Below are 24,267 nucleotides of genomic sequence, written 5' to 3' on the forward strand. Positions count from 1 at the left end.
ATTAATTCGATAAATTAGCGTGCTTCTGCCTCCTTTAATTACAAATACCAAGTAAATATAAATCAAATATAAAGCAAGTAAATCTTGCTTTTGTTAAGTGTTACTGCAAAGTCTCCAGTAATACAGAGGCTCTAATTTAGAAGAATGGCGCAGATTTAATTAGACGCGTCAGAACGAGTGGAATCACATTAGACGTGAAACAGCTGTCGATAGAATTTCCTTTGGGACTCCATAACTTCGCACTTTAAAAGACGGAACTGCTGACACTTACAGATGTATCAAGATTGCACTCCGTGGAATATAAATGCATGACTCGCACACATTGCCATAGGAGCGTACAATGGGGACCTCCGATACTGTGCACAATTGCGAGCGATGCGCAAACATCGACGGCTGTAAGCGAGGGAGACTGAATAGGGAACCCCCGATACAGTAAATAATTCGTTCAACAAGCTTCGTTGCACTGAGCTTCCTACGAACTCGCTGACTTCATTTCTTTTCCAAAGAACAACTTTCGAGGACAAACTGTTTCTTTAACGACTGGCCGAAGTCTGGAGTACGCATACACGTCTCGAGGAACTCCTCTACAACGTCACATTTGAGAATTGGAGAACTATAAGCTCGAACTTCAGCGTGACGACGTCTCATATTCATCGACTAAGATTTTTACTGTCACGCGAAATCGACGACCACTCAAAGATGGTCCATGATTAACAATATAAATATTAATAATGAATTACAACATAAATTCAAGATGTGCGAGGTCAAGGTTCCTGGATGAAAGGTCGAGGAACTCAAGAGTTACTTCTTTACAAATGTTTTATTACACAGATTTACAGAAAATAATTACCACTTGCTCGAGTAACGTAACAAACTTCCGTATGCGTTCGAGCGCCTCGTTAAACAATCTTAAACATTCTAAGGAAGCGTCGAGACTATAACAAGTGTAACGGACTGATAACTTGTACTTAAGATTACGCGTCGCGCAGGTAAAGGCACTTTTGGAATACGCGGAAGGCTAGACAGTGATTATTTCTCCTCACTTGCTCGCAATTGGAAGAGATTCATAACCGTTGGTGTATGGCGCGCGAGGGGGGAACGAGAGTTGGCTACAGGTGGTCCCGGGCAAATCAATATTGTTCGTGTGTCTCGGTGAATACGTGAGCGTCCTGAATGTACCCTGCACACGCAGCCTCTGATCCCACCCATGATGATGATATTGCACGGTGTAAGTACTTTCTCGTCCTACATACCGTATCTCGCCGCGTTCCACGTGTTTATTGCAATTAAAAAATTCAAATGGTAATCCAGGCTGCACTCTCGAAACGAGATGGAATGAAATACCAAACTGCGTAATTCACGGCGCGACTGAAAATTGGGCTCCCCTATTTGCAGATTAATTGAAAATTGATAAAGAAAGTTTCGAACCGGATACCGGAATGCCGTGCTTCGTTAGTATAAGAAAGAAAAATTGGGTTTCGAAGACAGCTGTAGGCTCACAATCCATTACAAGATCGCGACTTTTGTAATTCGATCCATGCTCATAAACTGGAGAAAAGAAACTATAAAATTTGAAATTAATACTTTCAGAGCCTTTTTTTGTATAATTATCTTCCTCAGTCGTGACAGGAATTACAGTAGGCCTTGTGTGTACAAGGTGATTCTAACAAAGTGATCGATTGTCTTCAAAACTTGCGGGCCGTGTAGGAAACAAACGAATCTTATCAATGTCTAAATCTACAAAATAATCGTTCTCACTCATCGTGATCACACAATGTATCTACACGACCCAAATCACATAAGTCACTCTGCAGGAATCAGCGTTTACGAAGAACGTGTAAACGATATTAAATCTAGAGAAATAAACATGTATGTATGTACAAATATTTCATTCAGATTATATAAAAAAATATTCTCTGCAGTAACAAATATACTCTCTGTTACGAAAGTTAAATAAACACGAAACGAGACAGACGTACATATTCTGAATTAAATTATAAATACATTTGGTCCGTTGATCAATGTAATCCACGAGAAAACTGAGAATTTAGTAAGGAGTATATAAAAAAAAAAATAAATTATTGGCTTATAATTACGTTGAAGGAGCAAGTTACGTCGTCGTCTCATGTGTGCTTTCGTCCTCAGCGTCGGACTGCGTGTCAGGGTCAACTTCGACGAGAAACTCTGGATAACCAAGGGCTAGAACATCTTGTTGACTCAACTCTTGCATATAAGGATACAGCGATATCAGTTTGTACTGACTAATACATTCCACTACCCACTCGTGGACGACTGGCACAGCACGAGCCTTCTTGTACCATTCTAATAAACCAAATTGATGATTATATTTATCATTGCTTTAAAACATTGTATATAATTTTTCTTAGGTATAACTTAAGTCTGCAGATGTTTATCCAAATTCAAATAAGGATAATCATTCGAGAATTCGCCGAGAATAACGGTGGCAGAAATAATAAGCTCACCGATAATTTCATAGCTGTAAACGTCAGCTTGGATCACTATGATTTTCAGCTTCCTCTTTTCAGCGGCTAGGGCATCCAACGACCTGACCACAGTGGCACCAGTAGCACGTAGCAACTCCTGAAAGAGAACGTATTCTTAAACCGCGGAACTTGGCAAGGATTCAACTGTAAATAGCATAGCAAGATTGGATAGTAGGAAAACGTAAATAAATGCTTTCCTTGGACTGGTAATACATACGGGGAGCAGAGTTTCATTAGAGACTGGCCGACTTTTTGGCTTGTAACATGCGAAATGTCTGCTTGGGAATAGATCTGTAACGCACACACGCGTGAGTAAATAATAGGTACCATTTGCTTTCCGCGAATTTCTTCGCGGCAGATTTAACTTCAACGTTTCTTTTTCCCTTGAGGTAGAAACAGTTCACTTTGGTTAATAAAAAGATTCCCACCCATCTTTACAGCATGGTCTTGTGTTCCATGCTGGAGAAGTTGAAAGAACTCAGGAATAATGACCGAGGAAGGTGAGGATTAGAAAAGCCTTCGAGGAAAAGACTTAATTCTGTTGAATAATACATTTAATTAAATTCATTAAAACCTACGAAAGATCAGGTTTAGCTTATCAGGTTAATTGTGAAGTATTTCTTCGCGAAAACAGACATTTCACCTGCTACAATTCGAGATAAAACGTAATTTACTTAAAACAGGAACCTTAATATTTTCCATTAAGCCAAAGTAACAAAAGAATACATATTGACAAGAATTACATAAAGAAACTGGCACTACTGTTGTAGCTTCCAAATCACGATTAAACGAATAATACAATTTAAACTTGTCGCTCCTCAGACTTCATCCGTCTTTGCCAATACATTTCTTCTGTAGCGCCAGTCGAACAGAAGATATTAAGTGCTCAATGGACCAGCCCAAAACCTTGCACTCCACAAAAGAACCGTTTCGTCTTCCGAAATGGCGGAAAAATATTCTTAAACTCTACCTGATATTGCTCGACGGAGACGTCTGAATACGGACCGATGCACAGAAAGACGAACCCCTCGAACAAATCCTTCTCCCTTAAACGCGATTTTCGAGGACCTGCCTCGAGCGTTCCGTTGTCCACCGCTTCGTAGCGCTCCTCGTTTATTAATTTCTTCTCGTTGAGCGAGTGGACCACCCACTGGTCCCCGACTATCCACTTCCTGTGAGCGATTCCTTGCAAGTACTTGAGGGTCTTGTTCGCCCCGTTGTTTTCCTTGTTCGTTTTCACGATAACGTGGGTCACATCGGGGTTGAATTGAGTCACGTATCGCGCGTTCACCATGCTCGCGAGTTTCCGCACGAGCTCGATCCGAGATGATTCCAGACCACTGCAAACGAAGCACAACTTTTGTCTGGAGAGGCTTTGCATGTTGTTGCTCGACACGTTCCTCGTGTATTTGTCGTTGAAAGTACTCGTGGCAGGCTTTGGTTCCTTATTACATAGTTTCTGTTGGAATTTGTTCTTCGGAGTGATCTGTGCTTTCGGTGTGCTCTCGTAAAGTGGAATCCTCCTTTTGCAGAGTGGCGTGGCATCGCTGGAACTTCTTTCGGCGACTGATGACGGGGTCTTGAATTGTTTGGCTTCTTTTCTTGACAGCGAAGACGCCAGTGAACTACCCTTCGTCGACGAGCTAGTCTCTTGGACGCTGCAAGCGTTGTTAAGAATCATGAGCAAGCGTGTGTCTTTTGTAGGATGGTAGACGGCGGGAGGAAAGCGTTAATTCCGACGAGGTGAGGCATTAGGGGGATTTGCGATGGGATTTAGCACGAGGTGTAAGCAAAATTTGCGCTGCAACTGCGGGAGAGGAGGGGATGGTTCTTCGTGTTGGAGCTCTGAACTCTTCATTAGTACTCTTCGAGATTGATGCGTTTAAGGAAAGAGTTTCTTCTTTGGTGGGTTGCAATTTTGTATGGATTTTTATTATTTGAGGGAATTTGAAGGTCAGCATATGTATTTGATTCCTTTATATCACTGCGTTGGTGAGAATATATTATTATGAAAATATATGGACTTGTAATTACAGGAAGTTGGATGGAGTTGAGTATAACTGAGGAAGTTGAGGATTAGAAAAATCTTCAATGAATTAAATTCGTTATAACCCGTTAATCTATGAAATACTATCAACTTAATTGTGATTTCTCCACGATATCATACATTTCACGTGTAATTACTCCAAAGAGAAAAAAATGATGACTTTTATATCTCTCTTACACATCTGTCAATTAAAAAAGCTATTCGTTTACTGCGGTTGAATTTACGTTACTATGTCCGAAATATGTGTCGGTTCCATTGATGGTTATTCGAGGGAAACTAATTGAAATGGGACACCCTGCACGGCAGTTAGCGTAACGCGGAATACGTGTCCACGCTCGCGTGCAATCTCGTGAATTGAATGGATAATTACGCTACGCTCGAGAATGACGTAGGTGGTGCGAAGAAATGAGAAAACTTTCTTGCGTTACTTACCTTTTCGCCTTCACTTCAGGAGTGTTCTCGACAATGTCGTCTTCCTCGCCCGAGTGTTCGCCGCCCTGGATATTTCAGAGTAGAGTGTCTTTTATAATGGCGAACAAGGAGTCTTGTTTACCTCATAAGTAGATTGCAGTGTCGAACAATAAATGCTATGAGGGTTGGATGGTAAATGCGCGTCAGGGAAGTCGTTGGGAAACGGGAAGTTTTTATTGAATTTATTGTGGAATATATTTGGGGTGAATTAATTGAACGAAATTGATCATTTGGAGGTTAATGGTCAGAATTTTATGGAAAAAGATACTAGATACTAGGTTCGGACGTCAAGAAAATTTCAAGGTCATACAAAAGGTCAGCTGGAGGACTCTCTTTGTTTTGGAGACGGAAATAGATGTTCCAAGCTGAAGCTGTTTGTTTTCAAGAAGACATTTCGTGTTGGCATTTTTGCGTCGAGGACACTTCAAGTTTACCAAATGAAATTGCACAGTAAATAGCAGATATAATTTCTCATAAAATAATGAAGAACTTGGGAAAGTTTTTTTTATTGACAGAGGCTACTTGGCCTCGCCTGTAATGCGATTGAAAAAGTTTATAACATAATACTGTATATTATAATATAAATACAACGAGAACGATGCAAGAGGAAGTTCCTCGTCGAAGTTAGGCTACACTGGACGTGGTTATTGCTTAGATAGAGCCGACGATTTAGAAACTACCGCACGATGTTCGCATGAATAGCTCGTATCCGACCCGAAACTGCGAATCACAGACTAGAAGCGACCGCAGTAGTCGATACTTTGCCAAGTGTAATGTCATGTGGGTAGCAGTGATTCCGCACAAAGACTGAAAGTCAAAGCTCTACCCATCTACTAAAAGAAGGGGATATCGAGCATTAAATCAAAAATTTCTGGGAGCATTACAGACCTTGAAATTTTCTAGACTTCAATACGCGCGCGGCTTGAAGTTCGACCAGACGACTTTTTGTTCGAGCTGAAGAACAGTGGAATTTTCCCATAGAATCCATTTTCAACCAAGATGAAATCTTCGTACATGGCTGATTATATAAACCCTTGTCCATAAGTATGTGAACACTTTCTATCTTGAATGAATAATACACCGTAAATTATTACTATAAAATTTGTTACTTATGCATTCTATTTTAAATGTATATTTATTAACATTTAATGATACTACATCGTACAATATTTAAGTTTTGAGTGGTATAGCAAGAATAATAGAGAAACTATAAATTCGAGAAAAATATCCACCGTCTGAAGAACGTTTATGGCAAGATGATATTCATTAATGGAGTCCACATACTTATGCCCAGCGGTGTATATTCCAAATTGGACCTTCATCAACGAATTCAAATAACCTGCACACGAAATCAGCGCAAGCAAAAGACCTCCTAACCGTTTTAATCAGACTGAAGCACCTTACGGCTGCATTCCTTACCTTCCCTGGTGTTCGTTCCCCAGCGTTCTCCCTCTTCTTATCAGCCACTCCATTAGAGCTCGCGGATTTTCCGAACAGATCCTCCTCGAATTGCTTAATTTGCAAATAATGTTGTGTGATGTCCATAAGAGAATCTTGCTCGTAGCACGTTTCCTTCGACGTCGTATTCCCGTCCATGTCTCCGTTCGCTTTATCATTGTCGCAGGACATTGGATTATTCGCCAACGCGTTCCATATGTTTTTCCTCCCCTGCGATTCGTCACCCTGCAATGAAATCCTCTTCGAACTCCGATCGACGTTCACGTATTCCGGGATCAGAGTTTTGTCACTGTCGCTGAAACTTTCGCACAACTGGTCGATGTCTTTGTATTTGTTCTCTTTGTCGGAACCGCTGAATTTATGAGAAGTGGCGTCGTCCTTGATCGACGACCTGAGAACCGACGATTTCCCGTGTTGTTTGCTTTCCGAATAAACATCGATCAACGCGTCCGTGTCGACGTTGGCCATAACTTCGTCGAAGTTGTCCTGCTCGTTGAAATCCTTGGTATACGTCAGACTCTTCTGTATGTCCCTGATTCTGTCCACTGTAGAGCCAAAGTCCGGAGAATCGTTAGACTCAAAACCATCCTTGTTCAAAGGAGGTCCTTGTTTCTCAGCGCCAAAGCTCGAACGGTCCGAGCTAGACCTTATGTTGATCACAGAAGGCTGCCTGTACTGCATGTGAGAGACCTTGTAAACCGCCTTGGGAATTTCCATGGAAGAATGCGATTTCAGGGAGTCTTTGTTCTCATCGCTAGACGTGAAAGCGTACGGATCGCGTGTTTGTTCCACTTTCCCTTTCTTTACACTCCTGTCCTGATTCACGGCGCTGGACCAATTACGCACGATCACGTCCACCTCCGCGTCGCACTCGGAGTCTGGCGACGGCGCTCGTTTCCGCTTGGACGTCGGAGACGCCGCGACCTGATCGTTAGCGTCGTCTGCGGCGTTCAAGCATCCAAACTCGGGGGAGTCCGTGTCCGAACTGGCCAATGGCATGATCCTTCTGAAGATCCTGTTTTCCTCCTTCCCTTTCACCCCTTTGCAATCAGTGTCCGAGTCAGAACTCAGCAGCAGCACTGTCTCCATATTTTTAGCGGAACTAGACGCTGTATTCTTCGCTGAAGGATTCTTTTTGTTTGCCACAATTCCCTTCGTGGAGATTTTGTAAGTTGTTTGGGAGGAGAAACTTTTTGAGGAAGAGGAGTCGCTGTCTTGCAGGGAATCTTTATCCATCGATTTCCTCTTGGTTGGTGCGAGTTGATCGCGATTACCGGACCTCTTCCTCTTCCTATCGGGCGTGGAAGGCAAATCGGGCTTCGAAGTTTCAAAGGCTTGCTGGGATCTGCGTATGAGGGCCCTGGAATGGGCACCCTTTACGGAGATGCTCTTTTTCAACTTGGTGTCTTTGATAGCGTCCAGTTTGCCCTTTGCGATTCTCAGACTCTCTGCCGAGGACGGTGTTAAGGTGAGGAACTTGAGCTGGGAGTCCTTCTCGGGTGACAGCAGTTTTATGGGGTTTTTAGGCGCGGTTGTCGTAGGAACGGGGGGTTTTGGATAACTAGATTTATCTTCGTCGTCTATAGACACGAAGAGCACGTCGTTCGATTCTAGAAACTGACTTTCGCTGATGGCTGAAGTGGTTGCTATAGGAGCGTCATTATATACATTAATACGTTGAGTAGGTCGCACTGCATCCGTTGATGCTCCAGGTTTGACAGACTTACAAGATTCCTTTGGTACTTCCAACACCTCCGGTTTTTCTCTAACATCTGTTGTCTTGCTTTTTTCTTCATTCTGAGGTGCCTCGTTAACCGTAACTCGCGTATCATTCCCAAACTTGTTTCCAGAAATAAAGTTCGTAGTGCTCAAGACTTGCAACTCTGGCGTGTCGCTTATTTCTTGCCTAACATCCGAATAACCGCGACTCTGCGATGGTTTAGGTCTGGTCGAGCCCAGGTACAAGAAAGTGGCGGGCTTTTTACGATGTTTGAAAACTTTGCCCAGCTTCTTGAACGCGACGAAACGTTTGCTCCGCTCGCCTTCCTTGTTGCTTCTGTTTTCGTTGGAACTCGTGGAACACCTGGAGTCAACAGACCTCTGATCTAGGAAGCCTCTCTTCTCCTGTCGATTACCACCATCCGATTTAGCTTTAACTTCGAAGGTTAATCTAGTCTTGTTCTCGCCAGCAGAGTCCTTCGAGTCCTGGTCCATTTCATGGTTCAAGTCATGGTTCAAGTCACGTTTTACCGTGATCAGTCGTGAAGCGTCGTTAAACTTGGGGGATTCGTTCGTCTTGGGATTGGTGGCTCGCTTCAAGGACAACCTGCTGCGATTAGGTGTTTGCTCGATTAGCTCCTCTCCCAACGCGAAGCTACTCCCGCACAACAAATCCGGGCTGGACGAGGTCGATTTAGCGTTAGCCTTACCAGAAGACCCTTCGTTTGCTCTTTTCGTTGGAGTCGCTTCCGAAGACCTCTCGAATCGATCTCGAGTGGGTGTTCTGTATGAGAGGTTCCTTTTCTTCAGAGGCAGAGCCTCTTCGCTCCTCTCGTCGTTATCCAGCAGGATTTCGACTTTGTTAGTCCTGGAGAAGCCGATGATGGCGTCAATGTCCTTCATCTGACTATAACTTAGCTGCTCCTCGATGGACTGCTTCGTGGGAGTTCTTTCAGACAACGATCCGTCTCGTTTCCCTTTCACAGGTGTCTCCTCGAGATTTCGTTCCAGGATCTGCTCCTTGTCGCTCTGGATATTTGGCAGTGTCTCTTCAACACGGTCATTCGCGATGCTTTCCGATGGATTAGCTCTGTTTTTCCTTTTTTTGTCTCCGGTGGCCTTAATCGCTCCCGACTCGACTTCCTCCTTTTCAATTTCGCTGAGAGACCGCCTGGTTCTCGTGTTCTCCACGCTCACGTTCAGAGATCTTTTTTTCTTCTTCTTGGCCCGGAGTTCCTTGCCGAATTTAGCGACGGAGGACCAGTTCTGTTTCATAGTGGGAAGCATGTTGCAGGGTGACGTTCTGAGAACGTCGGTGGACCTCTCGTTATTGTCAGCAGATTTCATCGTGCTGGACGCACCCGGCCTTTGGTTCTTCGTGTCCAAATCCACTTGGCGATCTTTAGACTTGCTTAATTTGGAGCCTGCTTGTGATGATCCACGAGTGACTTCGATCATCTCCGTCTGTTGATTCTCGTCGTGCAACGATTCTATCGATAATCGTTTTCCCGGGGAACGACACCCAAGTATCTCGTCGTTATCGCTCCTAGGATATACTTTGCTTGTGGTAGCTTGGTTTATATCACCCGTGACGTTCTCGTAAGCCTGAGAAACAGAGAACGCCGTAGTCTCGTCAAGATTGAATGCAGAGGGCTCCATCGGCGCGGTTTTGTTCGGATCCTCCAACGCTTCGTTCTTTGGTAAAGTTTCCAGCCAACACTGTACCTTGCTATCCATCGAGTTATCGCCTTGGCAACTAGATTCGTCAGGTGGCAGGAGCTCGATGCCAGACAGAGCGTACTTGTTCAGATATCGCGTTATGTCGCTGCCCGAGACGCTCTCCCTTTTACTCTTGCCGCGCGTGGATATCTTCTTATGCGCCTGTGTGACATTTTTCGACCGAGGACCGCGTAATTTCTTGGATGGTGTCGCGTTCACGTGCGAACAGCTTGGCCCAATGGTTTCGTCCTTTTCTAATCTGTGGTACTCCGTGCCGTCCGATGAGCAGCTCTCACGCGTGTTCCTGGGCTTTGAGGTGTCCAATGATACTAGAACACGCATATTGCATTGCTGGAAGTGGCGATAATTGGGTCTGGGGAATTTGTTTTGAGGGTAGATAGGGTGGAAAATGGGGTTGGAGTGAGCAGCCGTCGTTTGGAATGCTGTGAAGGCAATTTTAAGTGAATATTGGATACATTCATGTATCAAAAGGGACAATATAAATATTTTTATCATAAAAGGTTATCATAAAAGGTTTTATAAATTATGTGAATCATATCTGATCTTCATATTTTAGATGAATTATAATTGTGAATTATAACATGATTATAATTAAACCTGAAAGATCAAGGAGTAACTTGGTACTAAGTAAGAGTAGTAACCAATTCAAAATAAAAAATTAAATATTTCAATTATGGAGAGTATTCCAAACACATATAGAATATATCTGATTTTATTTTGAACGAAGGCACACATGATTGCAATTGAAACTGGAAAATTAAGCATCTACCGACTGATTTTGTTATTAAAAAACAACATCACAGAGCCTCACTGATCAAATAATTTATTTTGTGCTGTCACTGAGCGCAACGGAGATTTCCGTGATGATAATACCGGGTGTTCGAAGCTTGAGCATTCCTAAATGTTTAAAATTTAAAACGAAGGACTTGTTAAATATCCAACGAAAGAATTTCAACCGCGGAAACGACACACGTGAACGTCGAGACCTCGTAAAACGTTGAAGTTTTGGATACCTGTAGGAGGCAGCGTGATCCCAAACAACACACCGACATAAATTTTTTAAGAGCTCACTGTGCTCTGAAGAACGGATAGCTGACCTCAGCGAACATGATATCGTGTCGGGTACAGCGCCGTAATTTAAGCTTCTTGTTTTTTTTAACAACGAACGAAGAACATCACCGAGGCTATGATATTTATTTTCACGCGTACGTGTATCGAGTACGCATAGATATTGTGTGTGTGTGATTGTAAAACGCGAGAAGCTGTTGTGAGTCGTGCACGTTTGAAATTTTATCGTTATCGCACGTATAGAATACAAAATAAAGAGTCACTCCGGAAACATGTTTGAAGTTATTTTTTTTTTCAAATAGCAGCTTGAAAAAAATTGAGTGGCTTAAACATTTTTTTTATTTAAAAATCAGAGTGGACTATCCGTTAACCAAACAGTTGAACAAAATTCTGGTTGCTTAAGATCACTTTCCTTCCTCAGGAATAATGCTTACTGTCTACTGTACGTAAACTACTAATTAAAAGAAATAATTTATTTCATATAATTCCGATCGATGACTCGGTACATGGGTCATACTACAACTGTGCTAATTTTAATGAATAATCAAAAATATCTTCAATAATTTTTTAGTTCGACCTTTAAATGAATATTTAATTTTTAATTTTTTTTTCGTAAAAAATTATGCTTTATATTTCGTATCTCGGTTTGTATTGTGTTTAAATAATAGGAATCGATGGTACTCACTGTCGATACCCGAGTCCATTTGAATAGCTTCTTTCAATTTTTCCAATTTATCGATGTATAATTCCATGGCCTCGTCCTTGGAAATACTGCGCCGCGGAAGATTAGTGTTACACAGTGGACAGCATGCATTTTTACTTTCCGATACCTTTTGGATGCATTTGTGACAAAATCGGTGTCCGCAACGAGTTTTCATAGGCTCGGATATAGTGCACAAACTGAAACATAAATAGATTATAAAAATTATTTTTTTTTTTCGATTACAAACAATAAATATTGTCGAAGAAGAATCGGTAGTATTGACAATACAATTCATAAAACAAGCAAAAGAAAATTCAATAATATTACAAGAGAGTTTCGTGTAATTTGCAATGTAATCAAATAATATTAGATATACATAGTAATTTATTTGAAATAAATATGGGGAAGAATAAACGCCTTTTATATATTATACTATTATTTATTGATAAGTAATATTTCTTGTGATCCATCTGTTTTTAATCATTCTGGCGTAACTGCTACAAGTATAATCCCAGAGGCGAACAAGGCTTGTTTTCTTATAGCAACAAAATTGTTAATAAATTTTGAAGTATCTTTGATAACAGTACTTAAGTTAAATGATTTTAATACTTTGTATTAGCGATAAGACATTACTGTTATTCTAACAAAATATCTAACAGAAGTAAAAATGTTAGATATAGGAATATTATCTATGCTATGGATTTCATTCGCATGTAGTAATTATTATTACTACATGCATGGAAATAATATGCATGCTACAAATACAGATGATAAGGAAAGACCATGAACTATTACATAAATCAAATGCAAATGATAATATATATAGTTAAATAGCATACTCAAACACTAATTCATAATACCATAAAATTTAAAGCATAATAATGTGTAATTTAGAGCCAAATCTAAGGAAACAATTCATACAATCAATTACACAAATTGATACAATTATTTCATCATACATTCACTCAAAAATGTTCAAAACATGAAAGTAAACAGAATGAAACATAACCTATCTTACGACGATAATCGCAAAACCGCTATGCGTTGTCATCTAATATCATAATGCGTAATGAATAATATCTAAATTTACGTTCTACCGATGTACGTCATAAGTTATGATAGACAAGTCTTAAACTCACCAAATTGTACATTGTAAGCATTTCTGCATTTCCAGTATTACTTCTGACAGTTTACTAGCAGTTGCGAAAACTTGTTCCATTATTCTTGTTTGATATCCTAGGAACTTCACATCATGAATATTTGTCACATTTGCACTATTAATACAACACTATTGCGACTATAATTCACTTTCGCGCTAATATCTGGCCATGGCTATTAAACAAACATAGTTGACAACAGTTGTCACGATGCGAGTACAGAAGGTTACTGACAGTTACTGATTCAGCCGCTCGACCGGGTGGCGTTGCGATCGATCGATCCTACGTATTTCAATCAAAGAGATTCTTTCATTCCAATCATTTACACCAGTGCTTCCCAGACTTTGACTCTCTACAGACCGTTTGGAATTATTGGTGTAGTGTAGTCAGTAAATAACAGAAATAATATTACTCTGATTCTAACAAATGTGTATTTCAGTTTTCAAAACATGATGATCAAGTAGTTTCATGTGTTTCATTTTAAACATTTTCATCAGAAAGATAAATATGATCCCCTTTTGGAATTTATTTAATACGATTTAATAATATACTAATTTCTTCTATTGAATACTATTAAAACATTCTTTACTTTGTTTTCGAATAAAAATTTGAGAAATTAAAGTCTGAGAAACATTGATCTAAATTCTAAATGATACTACATTACAAATTTAAATTCATGTAGAAACTAGTTATAATTTAAGTTGTGTATAATGTGAATATAAATTACTTAATTATTCATAAAATATTATAAACCATTTAAGCACGATTTAAAAATCAGCGAACTATTTATAGAACTTTGAAAATTGAAGTTATTTGCTTATTAATTTTGTGTAACTTTTCAAAGATAATTGGGTTTTGTTCAACCATCAGAAGCGTTGATTCTCCTCCGTAGCTATTAATTAATCTGATTTGCAATCGATCGAGTTCACTGACGCGGGCGTTTCTGCATTACAGGAATTTCCATACTAATGATTAAATCGTCGCCATCGAGCACAACCAGCAGACAGAAGGGACGATAGTGCGGCAGAACATGACCCTCGCCGAAACGACCTGTTGTTGACGTTATGGGGTGGATCTTCCTTGCTAGTATTTTACTCCTCTCCTTATGCGGTAAGTTTTCTTCGATTTAAGTTTACTACCATCCGTTCAAAAATTGAAACATCATGCTTAAAACGCCACAAAACAAATATCAGTCCGAATTGACTTATGTCTTCCCGAGGTGAACCAAAAAGGGCCCTCGTTTTCCTTTATTCCAATTATTTTAATTAGTACAATCGTTAATTTACCTTAGGTGCGGAAGACATATTAGCACCCATTAGCAATCATGCTGTATTTACGTTAATGGTAACCTCTTTACTTTCCAAAAAATATTTCAGGCGGCTATAATAAAGCTTTTTTAATAAATTTGATTTGAACATTAAATAATAAATAGAAACAAGGTCTGCTTGAAGCATATTTTTCTGTCTCCAAAAGTAAAGAGGTTACTTCGATGGCTTGTTTTAAGTGCTTCACCCTGTATGTACCATAATATTGTATTATCTGTATCTACATTATTTTCCTCAATTTTTTATTTCTTTATTTATATTACTATTCAAGTCTAATTTCGTAATATTTACTTAATTTGTTTCCGATTTATTTCTGTCTACTAATCATTTTTTTAATTTTTTGTAATTAATTTTTACGATAGATATTTGGTTAAATGTAACACTTTGCTCGCATTGATTGCTTTCCTTCTCGTGCGATAGAGTATCAAAACCGCTCCTAGTCGATTACGAATGAATTTCTCGTTCACTTCGAGCACCAATTTCAGTAATTTATTTTTCAAGTAATACCAAAAATACATTTCCTTTGGAATATACCACGCTCCATAAAGTATTCTACTTGGGAGGAGTTTTCACTTAAGAAAAAAAAAATTTCATTAAGTCAGCCCCATAGAAGTCAAAGTTTGTTCCTCTGGGATCAATTGCGTATACTGGTCTCGCTTCGACCACGCAATAAGAAAGTCGCAGCCTTTCAGAAACTGTAGTAACAGTAAAAATTTATAAGCTAAATTCAGGGGAAAAATGAAATTGAAATTGTTCATAATAGAAAATAATTGCTTGAAGTATTCAAATTAAAAATAAGGAAAGCACTTGTTTGGTTTTAATTTGCTTTTGTTACATTATCCAAATAAATTGAATGAATTACGCGATAACACTCTTGTCTGTGATGCTATTAATTTGTCAATAGCAGAGCTTGAGAATTTTATTTTTATCGTGAAATTATGTTGGATTTATTACGAAATTCAGTAGAGAAATGCCAGGTGTTACAGACTCAGTTTTCTTTCTCCATTATATACCATTCTGGTATCATAAAATTAATGCTTTTGTGTGACCACCAACAGGTAACATTAAAGGTGCTGTGAAAATTTCAGTGACATGTGCAAAGTTTCGGGTGAAATTAATTTCATATCTATAACACTGCAAAATAGTTTTTTATCTTATTAGCGGCTCCGCATGCAAATAAACTGGCACTGAAAGATTTAAAATCCGGTAAATTTATTCACAAATCGCGTTGATTAGCAAAATAAATCGAGTATAATATTCCTTTCGTAGAGAAATTTAAAGTACGCTCGAAAAGTAATTTTTCTTGATCGAATAAGTTTACCAGAAATAAATCAACTGCTTTTGCAGTGACTAAAGAAGCACTGTCCCATCCATAAATTGTGTTCCTCGCCAGCAAGACCGAGAAACGTGTATACACTTAAGGATACGCGGTGACTGTGTTACAAAGTTACTTGAAGATTTTTAAAAATTGTTAAACAATTCGTTTGGATTATATTAGTAGTTAAGGCAAAAAGTGAAACAATTGTTAGTGATTTTGAATCCAAAAATCAAAATACGCAGTACCAAATCGTTAATTGTATAAACATTCATCATCGACCCCTTTTAACCTCAGCCCTTGTTGCTCTATGATGTCACAATATACCACGAAACTGAAGATCACGAAATATACTATAGTTAGGGACGAAGATTCTGCCCACTCAAGGTCTCCAATATACATTCTATTATCACACAAATTGTACCAGATGTGTGAAATTTACTTACACATCAATTCTTCATACCAACACAAATCAAAAATTCCTTTACCACTTTCCAATCGGACCCCTCGTTACCGAGTTATACTAACGTAAAGTTTCTTCCACGCATAAACACCCGCGCAGGGGCTTCATCGCAGCTCCGCGCTATACAAAATGGCGCGCGCCAAGGATCACACCTGAAAACTTTACCTGCTCATATCTCGGTAACGAAGCGACGCATTGCAAAATGATAGAGGACATTTCGATTTTTTTTTTTTAAACTATCCATGGGATGACCTCGGGGGATCAAAATCTTTCACCGTGACTGTAGAATCGTCCGCCAAATAATAATTTGATCGGTGTATGTTGCTTTTTCACGCTGCCTTGGATTAAAATAAAAAGCGGCGGGATTGCCGTTGCCACAGGGCGGTGGCGGGGCGGGGGGCCATGGACAGCCGCAGGCTGGCTCGCCGAGCACCCCAGGCCCCGGCGGTGGCATAGCTGGCAGTGGTGTAAGCAGCACCCTCGGCGCTGCTGGCGGCGGTGCCTCTGGCTCTGGCATCGGCGCCGCCGGTACAGTTGGTGTCGGTCTCGGTGTTACTGGAGGAACTACCGGCGGTGGAGCCGGTGGCGGTGCCGCCGGTGGTGGCACAGGTCGGTCCGCTGGACCGGCTCGTCGGGGCCGAGGGTGGCGCGACTGGCGCCGCGGCGACCCCACCCTTATCAAAGGACTTTGGAAGTCGAAGGGACCTCTAGGTAAATTATCAATTCCTTATCGTTCTTGAGACGTCCGTGTCGTGACTTTGTCGGTGTCCGTCATCCTTTCATGTTGGTGCATGTCTTATCGTTAATGCCGTGGGGAGACGTGGCCACGGGGAAGTCCCATTCCTGCCATTAGTTCTTCTCTGCGATCACGTGACCTTACAACGTCATTTCGTGTACTTATTATAACCCTTTGCACTCGAGAGGTGACTCTCAGTCACCAGTAGATTTCATGCAGCAAATCTACAATACATAATGTTTCTTTAGGTTTAATTTCTTCGGAGCTTAAAGTGTCAATAAAATGATTCTCGACGAGGATAAGGTGACCTTATTCTCAAATCTAGATAGCTTAGAATTCATGGCAATGCTAAGAAACATGTCGAGTTGCTGGTAGATACCAGAAAAAAAGGCCTCGAGTGAGAAGGGTTAAGCTGTTCAGCACTGGCATGGTGATTGATACGTTGACTGTCACGCAAGTTTCCCATGTTCATTGAGTTATTGCCATTTTGTACCAGTTACCAATCGGCAGTCAACGTGTTGAGTAAAAAGTTATTTCTACTTAACAATATTTACTCGAAGTATGGGTAGAATAGAAGCTTGATTATTGCATGAGATGTTTTTTAGGATCCTGTGAGGTTGGAGGAAGTATCCAGTGTTAGTGATGACATGGGGAATACCCAAGTAGTAATTTCACGCGACAGTTTGCGTGATTCGTTATGATATATTAATGCCCTGCCAATGGTTACACATCACTTAAATTTGTTAATCTGTTGTGAGTAAATTATGCCACAAAAGCGTGTCAGCGACAGAGCGTTAATATTTCATAGAAATTCGGGCTAATTGTCGCCACTGCAGTAATGCCTCTGGTATTTTAATTGTGTAACAAGCTTGTAACCATGGAGAAGGGTATTCCCCTCAAATACAATCATTCTCAACCCTCGTCAATTCTTTGTTCGATCAGATTACACATCGAATATCTTGATCTTGTAAGAAAATTTATAGTTGCTGAATATTTAGCATGATTTGTGCTTTTTCCAATTTATTAGGTGGACTGGAAAGTAATGTCGCTTCTTTGACATTAAATTCAAACAAATTTTTTATAAATTTCTATTTTTAATTATTAATTGTATAATCGCTTCCGTTATCAATAGCCTTTTGTCATCTAGTGTGCAAATTGTCAATGCCAGATCAATAAAAATCAATGAGCTGATGAACGATAAACAAGTATTTAAAATTGCAAAAACGACATTATTTTCCGGTTCACCTAATATTTCCAACTATCGAAAGCATGCATTGTTTATTTCTTAATAAATATCCATTTAATGTACCTATGTTTATCCCTGTAAGCACTTCTAGGGGTAATTTTTCACGATTATTATTGATTCACGATGTTTTACACGTGAATATTTTCGAGGGGGCTCCCAATGCTCCCTCGCGTTGAATTTTCAAGCTATCACAGCCAAAGCAGTTTCACAACGTGTCGCGTTGGAAAGTTCCCAGGTTTATGGCTTTACTTTAGAAACAGCTGCGAGTGAGAGTCTTATATTGTAAAAGCGACACGTAAACTATCCCCGCGGATGATCTACTTTCGAAGAAAAGAGTTTTGCATGGCATTGCGAGAAGCGTTGGTGCCGAAATGAGAAAAACTTGAACGAATAAAGGAGCTCTATTCCGATGTTTTACTATTTCAACGTAACATCGTCGTATCGCTTTATCTTCTTTATCAATAATAATTGCTATGGGAATTGAATCGAATGCTCAGCCCCTCGGTTCAGCTTTTCGCATCGAATTAGTTTCAACTTGACCGTAAATTGAATATGATAGAAAGAAAGATGTGAAAAATTCATGAAACGAGTGAACAGTGACGCGTCTCTTTGCTCGCGCAGCCTCTGCGTCGAGATTCCGATTTAACTTTCAAATTCGAGAGTAGATCAGTGCAATCCTAGATTCTACGGTGAATACTGTATTTCATTACTTCGAATTCCTTCTGTCCTCGAACGCGAAACGTGGCAGACGTCTGCCGAATGTATACACTTTTTATTGCCACTTCGAAAAGAGAAATCTCATAAGAACGTCCTCAGAAATGTATCATTCGTATTTTCACTTGCTTTACATTTATTTCTGCTTGCATCCTTCGTTATAATCACGCTTGATACGACACCACTTCTCTACGAGGGACATTGTCCACTCTACATTACGCATAAAACCATTTCAAGCATTCAGAAATAAATATCAATATCAGCATCGTTATCCTCACAATGCATCTAACAAGCAGAAGTTTTCTTCAAGCATATACTCGACAAACCCTACTGTCGACATCCACCTGCAAACACGGTGACAATAATCTTTTTCCACTCGAGGAGAGTACAGCTCATCAAAGGGCCATGCACAAAAGAATCATGCAAGAAGTATCAAACGAAACAGAAACCCTTTCAAACACTTGGACAATGTCTCTCTTCCATTCACCGAATGAATCACATCTGTGAATGCTTGCATCTTTTGTCAGCGAATGCACGACATTACGCAGAAAAATCGCACAAGACGCATCAACCTGAACGAAATCCCACTGGAACACTTGGACGATGTTTCCCCATCAATTTTAGCCAAGGATTCCCTAGCATGCGACGCACGAACATAGAGATATTATAGGTAGGGGAGTCGTACTGCAGCTAAAAAGAGAAAGAAAACCGTGATACCTTACTTTTATTGGGTTACTTTGAATAGTAGAGAAATAGTAGGGAAGCTATACAGGATGTCTTCTATAACAGAAAATACAGTAATTATACTCTGAACGATTATAAATATAAATATAGTATAATAGGATACACACGGTGAAAATAATTGTTCACGTATAATTTTTAAATCGAACCATCTATTCTTTATTATACATATATTTCACATTCACTGTAATAAAAGCACAGAGATGAATAAGGTACAGTCTTTTTTCTCTTTTTAACGCTAGGACATATCCATTAACAGGCCAACATCTTCCCCTGGTCTATCTATAATATCTCTCTGCGCACGAATGCATGATTAATCGTTCCACGATCCAGGGAGCTGAAGTTAGCCAAAAACCACCTATCGCCCGTGCAGATTCTTTAGGAAACGCGGAGGTGTATATCTTCCTAGCGCTGCTGATCGGTTTCATCACCGTGGTGGTGGGCTGCTGGCTGTCGGACAACTGCTGGTCACCTGAGCCCGAAGGGGTGGTCACACTCGCATAGCCTAGTGCAGACTTCCGTTCGTCCAGGCGATAACAACTACCGCGCCGGCCCTCCTACAGGAGCTTTCAGGACATCGGCCAGTCGGAACGGCAGAACGTCGTTGGGAATCAGCGGCCGTTGCTCGATATTAACGACAACCACACGCTACTACCGATATGACGCGAGAATCTTGTCGCGTGAACCCCACTTACGCGATGGACTCCACCTGTTACGTATTACCAACGTTCGCACGGTACCGTACAACATCGCCGGAGCTGAAAGCCCAAACGTTCATCGAAATATCGACATATCCGACGCTGGAGCACGATTCGCGATGCTCGCGACGCACTGCGACTCGTCGAGGAAGGATCCAGGAGTGGAATTAGCGAGATTGGAGACGGTACAGTCGGAGGAACAAACATGGCGACTTGGTTAAGTCAGTTACCAGCGGTGAAGCGATTACTTTGTAGGGGATGAACCGCTAAATAGGTTTCCCATGAGAGTACGGATGCCTACTGTTGACGTCTGCTCACTTTGGGAGGCTGAGACCACCGCTCGAGATGGATAGGAATTTGTGGAACTCAGCCAAGGTTTAAGGCTCAGTAATGTCTAGAATGGTACCGTGTATTGGCTCCAGTTTCTCCGAGTCGCTATTTCTGTTCCATCGAATGTGCTCGAAGTCAGTTCACAGCCAGAAACGCATGACTCCCACTGGTGCTCAAGGTATCACGCTCAAAGTTGTTTTTCCTAAGGAAAATCTTCAAAAGACTCCCTCAAAGTTTTGAGGAAGGCTGAGGAATAGTTTGGGATTCCCCAGAGTATCCACTGAAACTAGTACACCACGATCTCCTACTGCATTATGAGAGTTCTAGGTTCAAGAACACCCATGCCAAGGTGTCCATGCTCATTAAAGACCAGCGAATGCCTCTATAACCCAAATTATTTTTGACTCGCACGGAAAGCTATCTACGAAGATGAATTTTTATGCAAAGAAGCTTTCCCAATGTAAGAAATTCTATTGTAAAGGACGTAGTGGCCATATTGTTCTTTTGACGCCTCGACGCACGATGGCGACGACATCGGGTTTTGAAAGAGTAGCTCAGCAAGTTAAATAAGATCCCGACCTCGGTTCGACGTTGATCCTTGTCATGCTTCCACAGAGTCGATGATCGATTAACCGATAAATATTTCATGGGGGGAGCGGGACTGAAGCCTCAGGGGCTGGGTTTCGTGCATTTAGGCATTATACAGGCCCGTTAGATTCTTCTCGGAGCCAACGGTCCTTTCACGGGAGTGCCACGATTGTAGGGTAGGGATCCTACTCACGGAAGCGTATCCAACGACTATGTCGTGCTATCGTTCAAACTAAGAGTGGTCGTGTTCGTTGAGCCAAACAATAGCCAGGGATATCTCTAGCGGTTGGTCACCTTCCTTTCTCCACCGAGACCTACATTTGTTGTTGATGGCTTCCCTGAGTAATCCTTGCTGCTGCTCTGGGTTCAGTTAACCCAGAAACGTATCCCTCGTTCCATGGTGGTAATTGTTTGGAAGGCTATCGCACAACCCTAGGAGTAATATAGGTCTAGGCGATAGTCTAATCGTCTGGTCTCAACTCCGCTACTCGTTACGTCGAGCTCAAGCTACCACTTCAGGACTCGTAGCTCAGATTTAACTCTTCATGCTTGATCCAACTGGAGCGAAAGAACGATAAGATACGTATTATTAAGGTTCTTAATCGCAACGAAGTCAAAATGATCTCGTGACGGTCCGAAGGGTTAACTTGCTGAGTTATTTATGGGTGCATTACGCCATGGTCATCTAGGGTTGTAGAGGGTTATGATATTTCGCGTTGAACGTGATCCCTTGAATGCTAGTTAGCATTAAACACGAGTAGGGCTGATATCGCGATGACGCGATCTGTGATCGCTCGTACGAATCTGCGCGCGTATCGACGAGACACTGGGATATGGCGCGCGCGGGAAATTTGAAAGTCTATATCAGGTAACTTCGTCGATGGTTTTCGACATCGACTAAGTTTACACGGCTTGATTTACACCGATTATATCATCGATGTTGTAACTCTTGCTGATAAGTGTCGTGTAAATATTACGGGACGTAACTCGATATGGTAATTCGTAATTGTTCGGTGAAAGGGCTTAGAGTTACTCTATCGATGCATAAAAGGCATGTAAACTGGTGCGGCGATGTTATATTATCGATTCGGAGATCAAAGTATGATCTCATGTTTACACGGTGCAGTTTATACCAAATTTATAAGATGGATCTAGCATCTCAAAATCGTTGGATGGAGATCCCAAAATCGATGTAAACAGGCGTCTATGCATATGTCTATTACATATAAAGTAAAGTTTATATCGAATTTATAAAACGGCCCTAGCATCTAGAAGTCGTTCGACTGAAGATGCTCAGAGTTACCAAAATCGACGTAAACAGACGTCCACGTTTACAAGACGAAGTTTATATCGAGTTCATAAAATGTACCTATCATCGAAAAGTCGTTAAACGGCGAAACGATTTTAAAAACACGTGCAAACGGTTGAAACAGCGTTTATACGATTCAGTTTACACCCGAGGTTATAACATTCATGGTATAATTACCGAGCTTAGACGCCGTGTAAACTCTATTTCGCGACGGGGTTACAACGTCGATGTAGAAAGTCAAAGCGACTCGACGACGTGGTTTCGAGTTACTATATCGACGTAAACGAGACGTGTAAACTGTTGTATCGAGGTAGACGGGGTCCATCGTGCTGGAACTAGCAGAACACCGTGTCGTAGTACTACCTAGCAAACGGGACACAGAGAACGCGCCCGATTCCACCCTCTGTCTTGATCACCAGCTAGGAATTTATGGAACGCAGCACTGTTCTGACGTTACCGGACGAAACACTAAACGCGAAGGTTCCACGGACGCGAAAGATCGAATTCCAACTTATGTTTGCCCCACCCACAACCCACGAAATTGTACGAAATGAGGTGTACAAGAAGTAAACGATTTTTTAAAGACACATCATCGGGAACGTTTTTATTCTGTCTTACGGCGAGAGAACACGAGACGTGGAGTCCGGTGCGTGGTACGCGAGGTGACAGTGAGTTGTGATGGTTTGTTATTAATATTTTTTAAATATTATTCCAAGGTTTAAGGGGAAACTTCAGGTGCAGAATAATTTGGATTTTATTAACAAATCAACGTGAGTTTCGTTTGGGTTTGCTTTGTATCGTTTGTAAATAATTGGGACACTATATATAGGTGGCCATAAAAGTAGTGCAAGTGAATTAATTGAATCTTCCTTCTACGTAGTGTGTTTAGAATTGAAACGATTCCGCGTGTTGAAAACTGATGTTTCGATTGTGCTCTAGACACGTTCCAATATAAAAACGGGTATTTTTGCACTTTATATGCAGTGGGTTATGTGCGGTGGTTATATGCATTATTCGCGATAATTGGATATTTCATGAACGACCGAAGTATGAAAGCAAAAATTTAATTTATCCAGTTCATATTTAATTTTGTACATACCTGTACAAATGTTTATCGTCGTTCTGATAAATCGCACAAAATTGACGAGAAGGAAATTTGATTCTGTATGCTCTCGTGGATGAAGAAACAATTTTTCTCCTCTGAGCTAATAGCCTCCCATGATGCTACCTCTACTAATTTCCTCAATCTTCTTTGATCTCGGTTTTCTTTCCTAATTCAATTACGGAAGACGTACATGGGGTTGCTCCATTGAAATCGGTTATCGATGTTTGTCTTCTCTTTTTATTTCATTTCTAACGGGTTTCCTGATACAAAAGTTAGTTCAGCAATTTCTTTTGGTACGTTAAAAATGATTAAATAGGTATCACATGATAATAGAAAATACACAACGCCTGAGGAACGTTAAATTAACTTATTTAAACTAGTATCGAAGTACCATTCCAAATTTTGCATATTTATATGTAGTAAAATTGTTCTAAAATATGACTACATATCGATGATTGAATTATAATTGCAACACAGAAAATAACAGAACCCTGAATAATATATTCACAAGAGAAAATGATCTAGGTGAAATTATGTCGAGTGTCATTATTTAAAAACATTGATCGAAACGAATATTGTAATTGAAACAAATATTAATTTCCAACTCGTCTTTCGTTGGTTGAAAAGTGAAAAGCGTGGAGAATTACTTTGATGAACTCCTTTACGTTCTGTTTTAATAGCGAATGTTGGAATCGCTCTTCCACTTACGGTTTCAGGCTTGCGGTATACGAAACCCATAGCTTTTATCAATGAAAATATATCTTAACGTACCGCGTTAAACTCACACCTTAACTCGGGCCATAGTAGTACTTGAGTACCGTGTAAATTGA

General features: G+C 40.6%; 2 protein-coding genes across 8 annotated transcripts in view; one reads left to right on the plus strand and one right to left on the minus strand.

The window, feature by feature from the left end:
- The window catches only part of LOC128886042 (uncharacterized), a 107,951-nt gene extending 87,703 nt beyond the window's left edge, over nucleotides 1-20,248 (plus strand). For 3 of the 6 annotated variants that reach the window (XM_054140570.1, XM_054140566.1, XM_054140567.1), the window contains 3 exons: nucleotides 13,822-13,977; nucleotides 16,328-16,681; nucleotides 19,781-20,248. In XM_054140570.1, coding sequence (XP_053996545.1) covers nucleotides 13,932-13,977; nucleotides 16,328-16,681; nucleotides 19,781-19,911 — 531 coding nt within the window. In that variant the 5' untranslated portion in view covers nucleotides 13,822-13,931 and the 3' untranslated portion in view covers nucleotides 19,912-20,248. Of the gene's footprint in view, nucleotides 1-2,580; nucleotides 2,686-13,276; nucleotides 13,328-13,821; nucleotides 13,978-16,327; nucleotides 16,682-19,780 lie in introns of those variants that run through there. The other 3 variants (XM_054140568.1, XM_054140571.1, XM_054140572.1) reach the window with 3 other exon arrangements.
- On the minus strand, nucleotides 1,358-13,095 carry LOC128886028 (breast cancer type 1 susceptibility protein homolog). 2 transcript variants are annotated; one of them, XM_054140541.1, is made up of 8 exons: nucleotides 12,850-12,897; nucleotides 11,838-11,907; nucleotides 11,693-11,778; nucleotides 6,442-10,247; nucleotides 4,984-5,048; nucleotides 3,475-4,162; nucleotides 2,484-2,601; nucleotides 1,358-2,322 (listed from the first exon to the last, which is right to left on the minus strand). In XM_054140541.1, the coding sequence occupies exons 3-8, from the start codon at nucleotides 11,757-11,759 to the stop codon at nucleotides 2,111-2,113; spliced, it is 4,956 nt and encodes a 1,651-aa protein (XP_053996516.1). In that variant the 5' UTR covers nucleotides 11,760-11,778; nucleotides 11,838-11,907; nucleotides 12,850-12,897; the 3' UTR covers nucleotides 1,358-2,110. The 2 variants fall into 2 exon arrangements, with proteins under 2 accessions (XP_053996516.1, XP_053996515.1); XM_054140540.1 differs by having other exon boundaries at nucleotides 11,693-11,907; nucleotides 12,850-13,095.
- Nucleotides 20,249-24,267: the final 4,019 nt, after the last annotated feature.

This window comes from Hylaeus anthracinus, unplaced genomic scaffold, assembly GCF_026225885.1.
Source record: "Hylaeus anthracinus isolate JK02 unplaced genomic scaffold, UHH_iyHylAnth1.0_haploid 11982, whole genome shotgun sequence".
Classification (NCBI taxonomy): Eukaryota; Metazoa; Arthropoda; class Insecta; order Hymenoptera; family Colletidae; genus Hylaeus; species Hylaeus anthracinus.

Bases quoted from the DNA above. Each gene is read 5' to 3' on its own strand.
- LOC128886028 (XM_054140540.1), bottom strand. From the start codon at position 12,929: ATGGAACAAGTTTTCGCAACTGCTAGTAAACTGTCAGAAGTAATACTG. The intron at 11,908-12,849 runs GTGAGTTTAAGA...TTTATGTTTCAG, and splicing joins TGCTTACAATGTACAATTTG to TTTGTGCACTATATCCGAGC. The intron at 4,163-4,983 runs GTAAGTAACGCA...CAACGCTTGCAG, and splicing joins CCTGAAGTGAAGGCGAAAAG to CGTCCAAGAGACTAGCTCGT.